At 48.4% G+C, this 11,404-nt stretch overlaps 1 protein-coding gene across 1 annotated transcript in view; it reads right to left on the bottom strand.

The window, feature by feature from the left end:
* Window positions 1-11,404, bottom strand: part of DNAH1 (dynein axonemal heavy chain 1) — a 67,575-nt gene that overhangs the window by 16,377 nt on the left and 39,794 nt on the right. The window contains exons 43-54 of the mRNA XM_039734189.1: window positions 10,881-11,038; window positions 10,575-10,748; window positions 10,162-10,200; window positions 8,908-9,086; window positions 6,910-7,140; window positions 5,389-5,585; window positions 4,878-5,013; window positions 3,513-3,721; window positions 2,553-2,724; window positions 2,033-2,224; window positions 1,380-1,490; window positions 181-366 (exon numbers count right to left, since the gene is read on the bottom strand). Coding sequence (XP_039590123.1) covers window positions 181-366; window positions 1,380-1,490; window positions 2,033-2,224; window positions 2,553-2,724; window positions 3,513-3,721; window positions 4,878-5,013; window positions 5,389-5,585; window positions 6,910-7,140; window positions 8,908-9,086; window positions 10,162-10,200; window positions 10,575-10,748; window positions 10,881-11,038 — 1,984 coding nt within the window. The remainder of the gene's footprint in view (window positions 1-180; window positions 367-1,379; window positions 1,491-2,032; window positions 2,225-2,552; window positions 2,725-3,512; window positions 3,722-4,877; window positions 5,014-5,388; window positions 5,586-6,909; window positions 7,141-8,907; window positions 9,087-10,161; window positions 10,201-10,574; window positions 10,749-10,880; window positions 11,039-11,404) is intronic.

The following is an 11,404-nucleotide window of genomic DNA, read 5'->3' as shown; positions in this document are numbered from 1 at the left end:
TTGCATCTGAAGGAGTGAAGGTGAGAAGCTCCCAGGTGAGAAGCTGCCCAGGGTGAGCCCAGGGGGATGGATGGAGGAAAAGGCTGGGGATATTGCAAGCCCATTGAAAGGGAATTGCTGCAAGGAGATGCTGTCCTTGACCAGACCAAGCTCTGCCACCCTCTCCCTTGACACAGTTACCTCTGTAACATCATTTCTGTTGAGGTTCTTCAAGCTGGCAAGAGCAGCATCCAGGGCTGGGAGGGCTTCAGCCAAGTCCTTCTGAGCATCATCTGCAATGGCTTGGGCTGTCTGAGCTTTCTCATTGGCCTTTGCCTCCTCAGCCTGCACAGCACTTCTTGTCTTCTCAGCCACAGCTGTGTCCACCTGCAACAGAAACAGCCTCAGAAGGGTGCTGGAGGCAGAGCTTGGCTTGGCACTGCTAGGAAAGGATCACAGCTGTCCTGGCAGCTTGTGTGTCTTCTTCCAGCAGACCTCAGGGACCTAACTGCTGCAGTGGATGCCCTTCCTGCAGCATAATGGGAGAAGGTTTTTGTATAAACCATCCACAAACTCCAGCTCTGGCTGGTGCCTGAAATGATGTTAGTCTTGCAGGAATTAGCTGCTCTGCCCATTTTCCTATTGGCACAAGTAGAGGATGCACAGGGTTGCAAATTTGTAGGGAGATGGAGGAACAGAAAGATAGATATGAGTAGGGGTTTGTTTCTAAAACTGCCACTTCTGCATACTCCAAGGGTTAAAACACTGCCAGGAGGTATAATGTGGAATATAGCCAAATCCTTATCTGCTGTGTGGGAATTGAGGTGGTTGCAGACTCTTTCCACTCTGCATGCAGAGCTGTATTATGTTAGTGTTCCTGTTCACTATCCCAGTGTGGCCACCCCACAGCAGGAGACAGGCAGGGAGGAACACAAGGAGAGAAGGCAGTGACAGCCCACACAGAACAGTTCCCTCTTCTGAAGTGGCTTGAGTGACTGTGTGATGGTTCTTGAGGTTTGGTGGGCAGTTTGCAGCTGGGTCAGCTCCCTGTGGATGGGATGTGGAGGAATGATCCTGTTCAACACAACAAGGAGCTGCTCAGGCCACCTCAGGATTGTGTTAGTGTTGCTAGACTGCGCTTGCAAGGGTCTGGAGCTCGGCTGACTGACCCTGGGTGGTGCTTTCAGACAGTGGGAGCCATTGCCTCTGCAACAACTGGTGCTCACCAGCAGCAGAGCAGGACCCCAGCAGGAGGCAGCTTGTGCTGTCTGCACAAATATCTGCCGTGCCAATCTGAGCCGTTTTCACCTCTGATCAAGCAGGATTTTGCACAATCCCTGGCCCCTCCAGCCTGTGTCCAGTCTGAGCAGAGTTAGTGCAGGGCTGCCCAGCAGCGGTACCTTTATCTGTTCGATGGTTGCCTCGGTGTCCTTGGCTGCCTGTGCCAGGAGAGGGCGGGAGGACTCCAGCTCCTCCTGCATCTTCGCTACATCCTCTGCTGTTCGCAGGAGCTGTGGGAGCAAAGCAGAGTTAAGGGCAGGGGCAGCAGCCATGGAAAGCCCTGGGAAAGGGCTGTGCTGCTCTGCAGGGTGCTCCCTGCCCAGCGTTGGGCTGTGTAAAGCACAGGTCTAGCCCTGGTTCCTGCTTGAGCAACAATCTGACACTGTGGTGTGCTTATAACCAGCAGTGCTAATGTTGCCTGCACATGTTGGGCATTACTTCATAAGCTCGTGGCAATGAGGCAGCAGAACAATGTTTCTGTTAGAGGGCTTTCGATTTCAAGGTTAATAAGAAACATCCTGAGAGCTGAGCTACACAGAGGTCTGTGGTCCCCAAAGACTGGGATCATTATTCTTTTAGAGCTGTTACAGACTCAGACCTTCAGAAAGCCTGGCTCTGGCAGAAGGCATAGTTCTCACTTATTTTAGCCTGAGTTCTTTCCTGTTGCACAGGACATGTGTAGGACATCTCACTGCACCTTTGCACCTATAAATATGCTGCTCAGAATGTGTAAGGGGTGGCCCCAAAACTTTCTTGGGCATAAGGGACAAACCTTGTCTAGGCCACTTTGCATCCTGTTCTTGGCTGTCTTCAGTTCCTGTTGCTTCTTTCCAATGAGGGAACTGAAGATGCTGAGGAATTCCAGGTAGCTTTTGGGAGTGATATAATTGTGTCTGCCCAGTTCTGCTAGGAACAACTGGCACTTCTTTGCCACACTCAGGTGGATTGCTACACACACTTGAATCTACAAGGGGAAAGGAAACAAAGGAAAGAAACATTCAGTACTTAACATGTGAAAGGCAAATCTACGTAATGCACAAGGGGCTTATGAAGAACCAAACTATACAGTCACAGCAGAGCTTATGTGTGTGGGGACTTTAGTGCCACAGAGGGCTGACAAATGGCCAAGACAGTTCAAATGCAGCTCTGCATTTGAATGATCCTGCCGTGGAACATTTCTGCTGCAGGGTAGGACAATTCTGAAGGTGTGCCCTGCACTGTTGTCTTGGTGCATGCAGAGACACAGCACACTGAACACACGGGAGCAGAGCATTCCCGCGTGTGGCACGTACCATCCCGCTGATGTCCTCATTGCCGCTGCCAAGGAGTGGGAGCTCACTCAGGAAGGAGGAGGCAACGCTCTGCAGGGCTTCAGCAGGCCACTCATTGAACCAGTCAATGGTGCAGCAGTTCACGAGAGAGGGGAACTGCCTCAGGCGAGCACGGAACACTTCCCCGATGGGGCTGAGGGCAAGGCGTGCACAGAACAGTGTTACAGCTGGCTCTGCATACAGGACACAATAACTTTCCTTCCACAGAGCCACCCTGGTACTTTGTGGAGCAAGAGGGATAGGAATACACCCAGGGAAGGAGGGAAAAGGGGAATGACAGTTCAGGCAGTGAGCTGTGAGCCCAAAGGTGCATGTCTGAGCTCTTTCCTTGGCTTGGGATATTCTGGAAGTATTAAGAGGGTAGTAGAGTGACATTTTATGGGTGCTTCTCTAGGGATAAACTTAAGGGATAACAAATAAATGTGCTCTGAAGTTTATTTCAAGCAGGTGTGTGCAGAGATTCCATCACCAAACTATAACCATAGCCCTGATTTTTCTACTTGTTCTTGCACTGAGAATGCCCTGTACCTTCTGGTATCCCTCCTGCAAGGGAGCAAGCTGGTTATGGACTATGCATTGGATTAATGAGTAAACATGAGCAACTGAGCCCCAAATTCAAGCCAGATATGTCTGTAGCAAACGGCTCAGTGGTGCAGAGAGGAGGAGGTACCTTGTGTTTCATCTGAATCACACATAATCATACCCTTGAAAAATGCAAACTTCATCTTGAGACCAGCAAAGTGTTAAAAAAAAAAATTCTAGTCCTAGGGGAAGGTGTTATGCAAACCACACTCCAATTCTCCCTCCTTCTCCAAGGACTGGGGCTTGGAAATAAAGATCCCATTACACAGTGATGGAAGGGAAAGGATAAGGAGGGAATAATTAGCATTAAAAGCACGGAGGTGTGGGCCTGAAGTGTACCTCATGCACAGGACCATGTGGATATTGCTGCGAACCCGTGCCACGTATGCAGCCATCAAATTGGCTTTGGTGGGCTGCTGCCCCAGGTCTCGAACAATAGGCTTCATAGCTGTCATGATCTGGTCTTGCTCCTCAGGACTGTAAATGTTGGGAATGTCACCAGAGTTGAGCAAGTTGTTGATATCTTCGAGGAAGGATTCATTTTTAATCTAAAAATGAATGGTAAAAAAAAAAACAAACACAAAAACCAGCAGTTTCTTAAGTCAGAAGGCAGTCATGTCTCACATGATATGGAGATAATTTCTGCATAAATACAGCCCTCAGCTCAGTTATAAGAAACAATTTTTGTGATGATTTGGCTCCAGAAAGGCACATCCTGATTCTTGTCCAGCACTTCCAAATAAACAGCCATATTTCAGCCATTTTGGGGGTAGGAGGATGTGTTTGAGAACAAACATCCTTCTGTCCATTCCCCGTCTCCTTACAGACAAATTGAGCTCAGGCTCTTTTTTCCTGCCTCTGCAGCAAGACCTCAGACACCTTGGTTGCTCCAGGTCTTCATTCCTCCAGCACAGAACACTTCATTATTAAAATAAAGCTTATCAATGTGGGAGACAGAGTAATTGTAGGGATGTGTCACAGGCTGTGGGATGATCTCCCTCCAGTGCTACATTCACCTCTCCACCTTTGCTACATCAGAAACACACAGCATCCATCTCCTTGACTAAATGCATCCTCTTGGGCCCCTTTGCTCCCACATATGCTTCTCACTGCAGGCAAAAGGCTGCAAGAACAAGTAGCATTTGACGGATGCTCATCTCACTGCTTAGGGCTCTGCCACAAGGGAATGGTTCCTATGATAATGAAGGCAGTAAAAAAGCCTATGGGGAACATAACTGTGATTCCAAAAGTGGAAATTGGCCTACTCATTAGCAAGTTACAGTTTACAGCCAGCACTATCCTGTGGAACCAGCAGGCGTAAGGTCCTAAATCTACTCTCTTTTTGAAAAGGGAAAGAATCATTTTACTTAGGACTTCCAATATCAGTGGCCAGTACTGCTTAGTTTCAGACAGCTAAAATCTATGTACCCACCAAACCTTTGGATGGAGCTGAAGGAAGCTTCCTTTAGCAAGAGAAGAATCCACCCACTCACAGACAGCTCTACAGACCCTCTAGCAATAAATGCACCACCTCTAGTTTCCCTGGGGCTATTTTATAAGATGATGAATATGGGCTACTGAAGAAATACAGGTTGTGTCTGGTTTTGTCAAGTTCCTTAATACCCTGTAGGGGAATTTGTTGACCTCAGAGATGTGTTTCTTACTCCTTTTGAGATGGAATCCACCATGCTAATAGTCCTGTACCTGTGTGTCTACAAAGAGGAAGGTCTTGGGTAGATTTTGAAGGCCTGCCATCATCATGATCTTCCTCACATCCTCTCGCCATTCAGTCATGCCATAATTTTTGGACAGTTCAATCTGGAAACATTCATATTCTGCCCTAATGGAAAAAGAAACCTGTGGAGTTAGATCAAATTAAAACATTCTCTTCTGTCAATTCCCAGTATGTCTTGTGGACTCAGGGTGAAAGGACTCAAGCAAGTTGTTCTACAGTGAATCCCAAGCACACGTTTGTCCTTGTGCACCAAGGACAGCCACCAACCCAGGAGCATGTTTCACACAAAGCAGACATACTTGAGCTAGCCAGAAACCCAGTGCAGATGTGCATGTTAACTGAGTCCTAGCTCTTGACTCATTTGAGGAGTCAGCAGCCAGAAAAACATGTAACTGGCAGTGAGAAGGGCAGAGATTCTGTGAAGGCAGCCCCAATGGAGCTGCTCCCCATTACATGCATAGGTGGGAGTGCTTTACTTACATGTGAGATGCCAGTCTGGTGAGAGACTGTCTCCCACTTCCCCCAACCCCCAGGAGAAGAGCATTCCCCGGAGCCTGCCGCAGGATCCGGCTGATTCGGCAGATGTGCTGAATGGCATCCATGAACAGCACAAGCTTCAGCTCTGGGGTCTTGCTCTGATTGTACTCCTCCAGGTATTCCTCAATCACCAGCTTCAGCTGTGGGCAGAAACACTCAGTTGTGGCTACCAGATAAAAGCAATTGTGTGTGTGTGGCTACTGTCTGCTGGCACAGCCAGGAGCAGGGCAGGGCAGAGCCCGGTGCTTATCAGAGTCTGGGAGCAGCTCTCCTCTGGGCTCCTAAGAAACTGCCATTGGATGGGCTGAATTTAGTTAGTGGTGGTGGCAGCAGCTGCTCAATGGTGACCTTAAACTAACTCAGGCAAGTGACTACAGTCTGCTGTTTCCCAACTGTGCTGTTTACCTCGAGAAACAGCAGGGTGTAGTTCAAAATAAAAGAGCTTATGGCTGCCTGATCCGTACTGCTCCAGGGCCTCCCTCTGGGCTAGTTTCCTTGCTCTACAGCTGGCCACTGCCTGCTGCTGAATCCTGTGGTTAGGATTCTGGCTGGAAAGCATAGGTGCTGGGGAAGAAAACAACACTGGCTGCAGATGAGTACACTCCTCTCCCAGTCCAGCCATCACATGGAATAGCTGCAGGAGCAGTTTCTCTTGCCCTTCCCAGAGCTCTCTTTAACAGCACCCTCAGACCAGAGAAGGAGATGATGCATGAAGACATCTGGGATTGGATCCTACCCCCTCAGCAATATCACTGTGAAGCTGGGAAAGTAACACCAGCTGGAATTCATACAGCACTGAGATCCCTGCCTAAGTCCTGTGTGCATCACTGGGGACTGTGCAGCTGCCTCTATGTCTGGCTGTCTCAGCTGTGCTCACCTCGGTGGGGGACAGGCCTACCTACTCTGCAAAAGGGGTTGGAAAGCTCAGTTAATTACCAGCCCTTGTCACACAGCTATCACAAGAGGAGAGACAACAGAATAATCATCTGTTTCTGATAATGAGTGCAAAATGCACCACTCATTGCCTTTGCTTAATTACCACTATCCAAGTACTCCCAGTATCTTCTCCAACAGGGAGTCTGGCAGTAACATTAATTACTTGTAAAGGTCAATTGTGAAGTCTTTAACGGCGAAAGTAGTATTGTTTGGGGGTAATGTGCCATTTCTTTCCAGCAAATTTCACTTTTCAGTCCCAAGTGTGACTCATTTGGGAGATTTGGTATAGCAGGCTGCCTCTAGCATTGCAATGCAGAGACAGCTTGTTCCACCTCAACTGCCCATCGCAACAAATACAGCCACTATTCATGTATGTGGTAGGATTCCACAGGAGACCCCTGGGATGGTTTGTAGTTTCAGACGCCTCTAATTAAAGCACCACTATTGTTACTATTACTGTTTTCCCTTGTTTGTAGAAGACTGAGAAGATGTGAACGTAGTTCCTAACGTGATTCCCAGGGTCCTTACCTTATCCTGGCTGTCGATTGCTTGGTACACTTTGACACTGGCACGTGGCTCCATGAAGTCTCCAAACAGAACTAGCTGGGTGGGAACGACCTCCTCAAAAGTGGTGCCAAACTCCTCCATCTTCTCTGTCATCAGGTTGTCAAACCAGGTCCGGTCCTCGTCACTGACCAAGCGATCACGGAAGACCCGGCAGCTCTCGTGGTACCACAATCTCAGCAGCTGCTCTTTGTTCTGGTAGGAAATCCCAGCAAAACAGCCCCCATGAGAGAAGCAGAGAAGTGTTATGAGCATTGTTGTCAGCAAAGCTGGTACCTGCCCAGCATGTGGCCAGCTCCACTCCCGTTACAAGGCAACTAGAGCGGAGAAAGAACTGGATGGAGGAAGCTGCTTTCCCTTCTCCTCTCAAAAATAACTCTTGTCAAAACAGCTGCTTTGCAGAGAGCTCATTACAGCATCAGTTTATCCCCCTCTATTTGTCCATATGTCGGGCTTTCTTTGAGATATTTAAATTTTATGTTATTTGTTCTTATCTTTCACAAGTTTGATTTAATTTGTACCATTTTCTTGTGTGTTTTTTGAAAGATCCTTTCATTTGGCTGATAGCACAGAACCTACAGAACTTAGGATCCTAAGTACTTTCTGTGATAATTCAGTCTCTATACTAGCCAGACTGGAGCCACAGCAAGGTCCTCAGGAGAGCTGAAGGGGTAGAAGCAGATAACAGGACAACACCTCTGCCCCTACTTGGTCCCTGTCTGATCCCCCATGGCTCCATCTAGCCCTGAATGGATGGTCTGTGTCCTACTGACTCCCTGTGGCCACTCACCTGCCAAGGAAGGACTGTGAATGAAGGGGACATCTGCCTGCTACTGGTACCAGGCAATAGCCAAAGGGGAGGCTACCACACCCCTTAAGCAATACCAAAATGCATCTTCAATGGGAAATTGAAGCCTGTTTGCAGGCCTGTGAATGAGGCCTCACCTAGAACATTTCAGTCACCAGAGGTGTCCCTCAGGGGTCTGTGCTAGGGCCAGTTCTATCTAATATTTTTACTGATGACATGGATGAGGGCATTGAGTAAATTAGTAAATTTGCAGATAACACTAGGCTGGGAGCATGTTGGAAGATAGGAGGGCTCTGCAGAGAGATCTGGAATGGTTGGATGGATGGGCAGAGTCCAACAGGATGAAGTTTAGTAAGTCCAAGTGCCCAGTCCTGCACTTTGGCCACAATAACCCCCTGCAATGCTACAGGCTGGGGACAGAGTGGCTGGACAGTGCCCAGGCAGAAAGGGACCTGGGGGTGCTGGGCACAGCCAGCTGAACATGAGCCAGCAGTGTGCCCTGGTGGCCAAGAAGGCCAATGGCTCCTGGCCTGGATCAGGAGCAGTGTGGGCAGCAGGAGCAGGGAGGTCATTCTCCCCCTGTACCTGGCACTGGTGGGGTCACACCTCGAGTGCTGTGTCCAGCTCTGGCCCCTCAGTTTGGGAAGGACGTTGGGACACTCAAGCAAATCCAGAGGGGGCAACAAGGCTGGAGAGGGGCTGGGAACACAAACCCTGTGAGGAACCACTGAGGGAACTGGGGGTGTTTAGGCTGGAGGAAAGAAGACTCGGGGGTGACCTTATCAATCTCTACAACTTCCTGAAAAGTGGCTGTACTCAGGTGGGGTTGGTCTCTTTCTTCAGGCAGCACTGACAGAATCAGAGGACACAGTCTTAAGCTGTGCCAAGGGAAATATAGGTTGGATATTAGGAAAAAGTTTTTTACAGAAAGGGTGATAAAGTACTGGAATGATCTGGCTGGGGACAAGTGGAGTCCCCATCCTTGGATGTGTTTAAAAGAAGATTGGATGTGGCAGTTGGTGCCATGGTTTAGTTGAGGTGTTGGGGCTGGGTTGGATTTGATCTTGAAGGTCTCTTCCAACCCAGTGATTCTGTGATTCTGTGATTTCTGGTCTTGCCCTGGGTGGCAGGGCTGTGCTGATGGGAGGACTTACCTCAACCTTGCCAGGCTCAGCCATGAGCATGCCCTGGAACACCTTTGAGAGGTCTCTCAGGTTGAAGGTGTAATGTGACTTTGCTGGTGTGGGCAGCAGCTGGGATGTGATGGTCATATACACGGAGATGGTGGCATTGACTAAGGGCTCGTTCAGGTCCTTCACTGCATCTGCTCCCGCTGCAGAGACACAAGGAGTTGGAGAGGATGTCAAGATGGTAACTCTGGGCTGAGAAGGTCTTTGCAGTGCAGGAAGGTGGCACTGAGTGGCAGAAGTGCTGGCTAGCACTTGGGCAGGAGCACACATTTTTCTGCTTTTTTTCTCAGAGACAGTAAGGGACCTGTCCAAGCACCTGCTCACTGCAGTGGACAGCTGCCAATGGGTTTATCAACTAATGCCAACCAGATTTGGGGGTGGAAGAATGCTTTACAGTCATTCTGTGGTGTGAAGACTTCATGCCCCCCAGGAACAGAGCAGGCACTGCCAGACTGATTGATGCCTACCTGAAATATTCCAGACAGGTTTTCCTTCTCCTTCCTTGCACTCCCGCAGTGAAATCTCAGCTAGTTTTAAGCTAGAAGGTGTGAGTGCCCTCTTAGCTAAACCCCCTGCAATTCATTATGCTCAGCAAATGCAAAGCCACTGAGAATAATTTCTTATGCAATAGTCTGGCAAGATTTAAACACAGCTGCCAGTTTTAGAGCATAATTATTTTTTTCTCCCAATGAAGTTTATTACAAATACTCCTGGAGAAGTAGAGCCCTATGACACCCCAGCATTTTGCACTTTTTTGCATGTTTTCAAAAATCCTTTAATTTCTTTCTAAATCACAGCTAGCTGTTTCAGTGTGCCCCTGAGATCACAGTCAGGTACTGGTGCTTCTGAATATTGTAAGCACTCAGAGAGCTTTGCTTCTCCTATAGCTGACTATTCTCACTCCTTTCTACTGGCAGATTTGCAGATGAGGGCATATTTGCAAAGATGATCCTCAATTCCCACCCTGTCAAGTATAAGAGGACTCATTTCACTCCAAATGAACCCTTTTTTCATGGTGGCTGTAGCACCATGCTCAGATCCACCCTGCTCAGCTGTCCACAGGCTGCAGCAGATGGAGAGTAACAGAAGGCTCTGCTTCCACAGAAGGCTGTTGTCTGGACAAGTGTCTGTCTGCTGAATGCACAGGTAAGCTGTGCCATGCTGTGCTCACCAGTGTGTTCTGTTCACAGTCTCTCTCATATTTCTGCTCTTACTTACGCACTGGATTTCTGTAACTTTTTTCTCCTAGCAATCCATCTAAAAAAAAGACAAAAAAATTAGTTCCAGCTTTACCTGCTGAGGTTAAGAATATCTGCATCACCCATCACAAACAAAATCCTCTCTGAAAGGCCCAGGCTACAGGACAGCATATTGCAACTGTGAAAGCCAAAGCTGAAGTTTGCTGTTTTGCACCAGCAGAGTTTGGCCCTGAGACTAAATAGGGTATGAGCTCTCTGTTTGCTAAGCCTCATAAAACACTTTCCCTAAAGCATCTTTGAGTGACTTCTGCAAGTTCACACATTCAACACTTTGATCAGATCATCAGTATTAATTGTTTCCCTTCCAAACTCCAATGCCATCAAGGTGACTTTCAACATGAGGAGAAGGTGGAAGTTTTCTGCAGGACTTACCCATCCAGCTGCCAAGGATGGTGGAGAAGATCTTCCTCTTGCTGTTGTCATCCAATTCAGTGAAGGAGAGGTAGTTGAAATGGCGAGTGAGGCGTGGAGTGACAGGATTCCTTCCCCCTCCAGGAGGTCCCATGGCACACACAAAATTAATATCTACCAGCTTCTTAAAAGTACCTTTGAGAGTGCAAAATCAGGAATGAGTGCTGAGGTGTAGCTAAAAACCCTCACCCCAAATCTCCACGGCAGGTACACGTATCTAACAGGCCAGCCCTTGCCAAGAGCTCTGGCCAAGGATCTGGGTCATACCGATCTGTTTCCGGTCGTACCAGCCGTGGTGATCCATCCACTGCCGCAGCAGCTCGATGGGTGGCTGAGCTCCATACTGCTCCAGCATGGGCATGTTCAAGTCGTCGATAAAAAATATGAAATACCGACCAACTGGAGGCCCAAACACTCCCTTCCGCCTGCAAGGACAGAACCCGTGTCAGGACACAGGAAAGGCACTTCTAATTTGATTCAAGTGCATGGTTTTTTTCCTCTGGGTGCTTCCTGAGTCAACAGTTTTAGCTGTTTCTTACACTTGATACACTACTTTGTATGGGCCTTTGCACCAAAAAGATCTGGAGCAATGTTTGAGGCAGGCTTCTCTCCAAATGAAATTTTGTCTACTTATTCACAATGCCAAGGAGTAAATGGGTGCAAATAAAAGCAAAGCTTAAGCCCATGAATCTGTTGGAAACTTCAGTGGCTGACCAGGGAGGTGAAATGGAAGCTGTTTACTGTGGGGAGTGGGATTGCGGGTGGGCAGCCACATTTTCTCCCTTCATCAC

This window comes from Passer montanus, unplaced genomic scaffold (assembly GCF_014805655.1).
Source record: "Passer montanus isolate IOZ18808 unplaced genomic scaffold, ASM1480565v1 scaffold9, whole genome shotgun sequence".
Taxonomy (NCBI): Eukaryota; Metazoa; Chordata; class Aves; order Passeriformes; family Passeridae; genus Passer; species Passer montanus.
The sequence above is the reverse complement of the archived record's forward strand: the minus strand, read 5'-3'. Positions and strand labels throughout refer to the sequence as shown.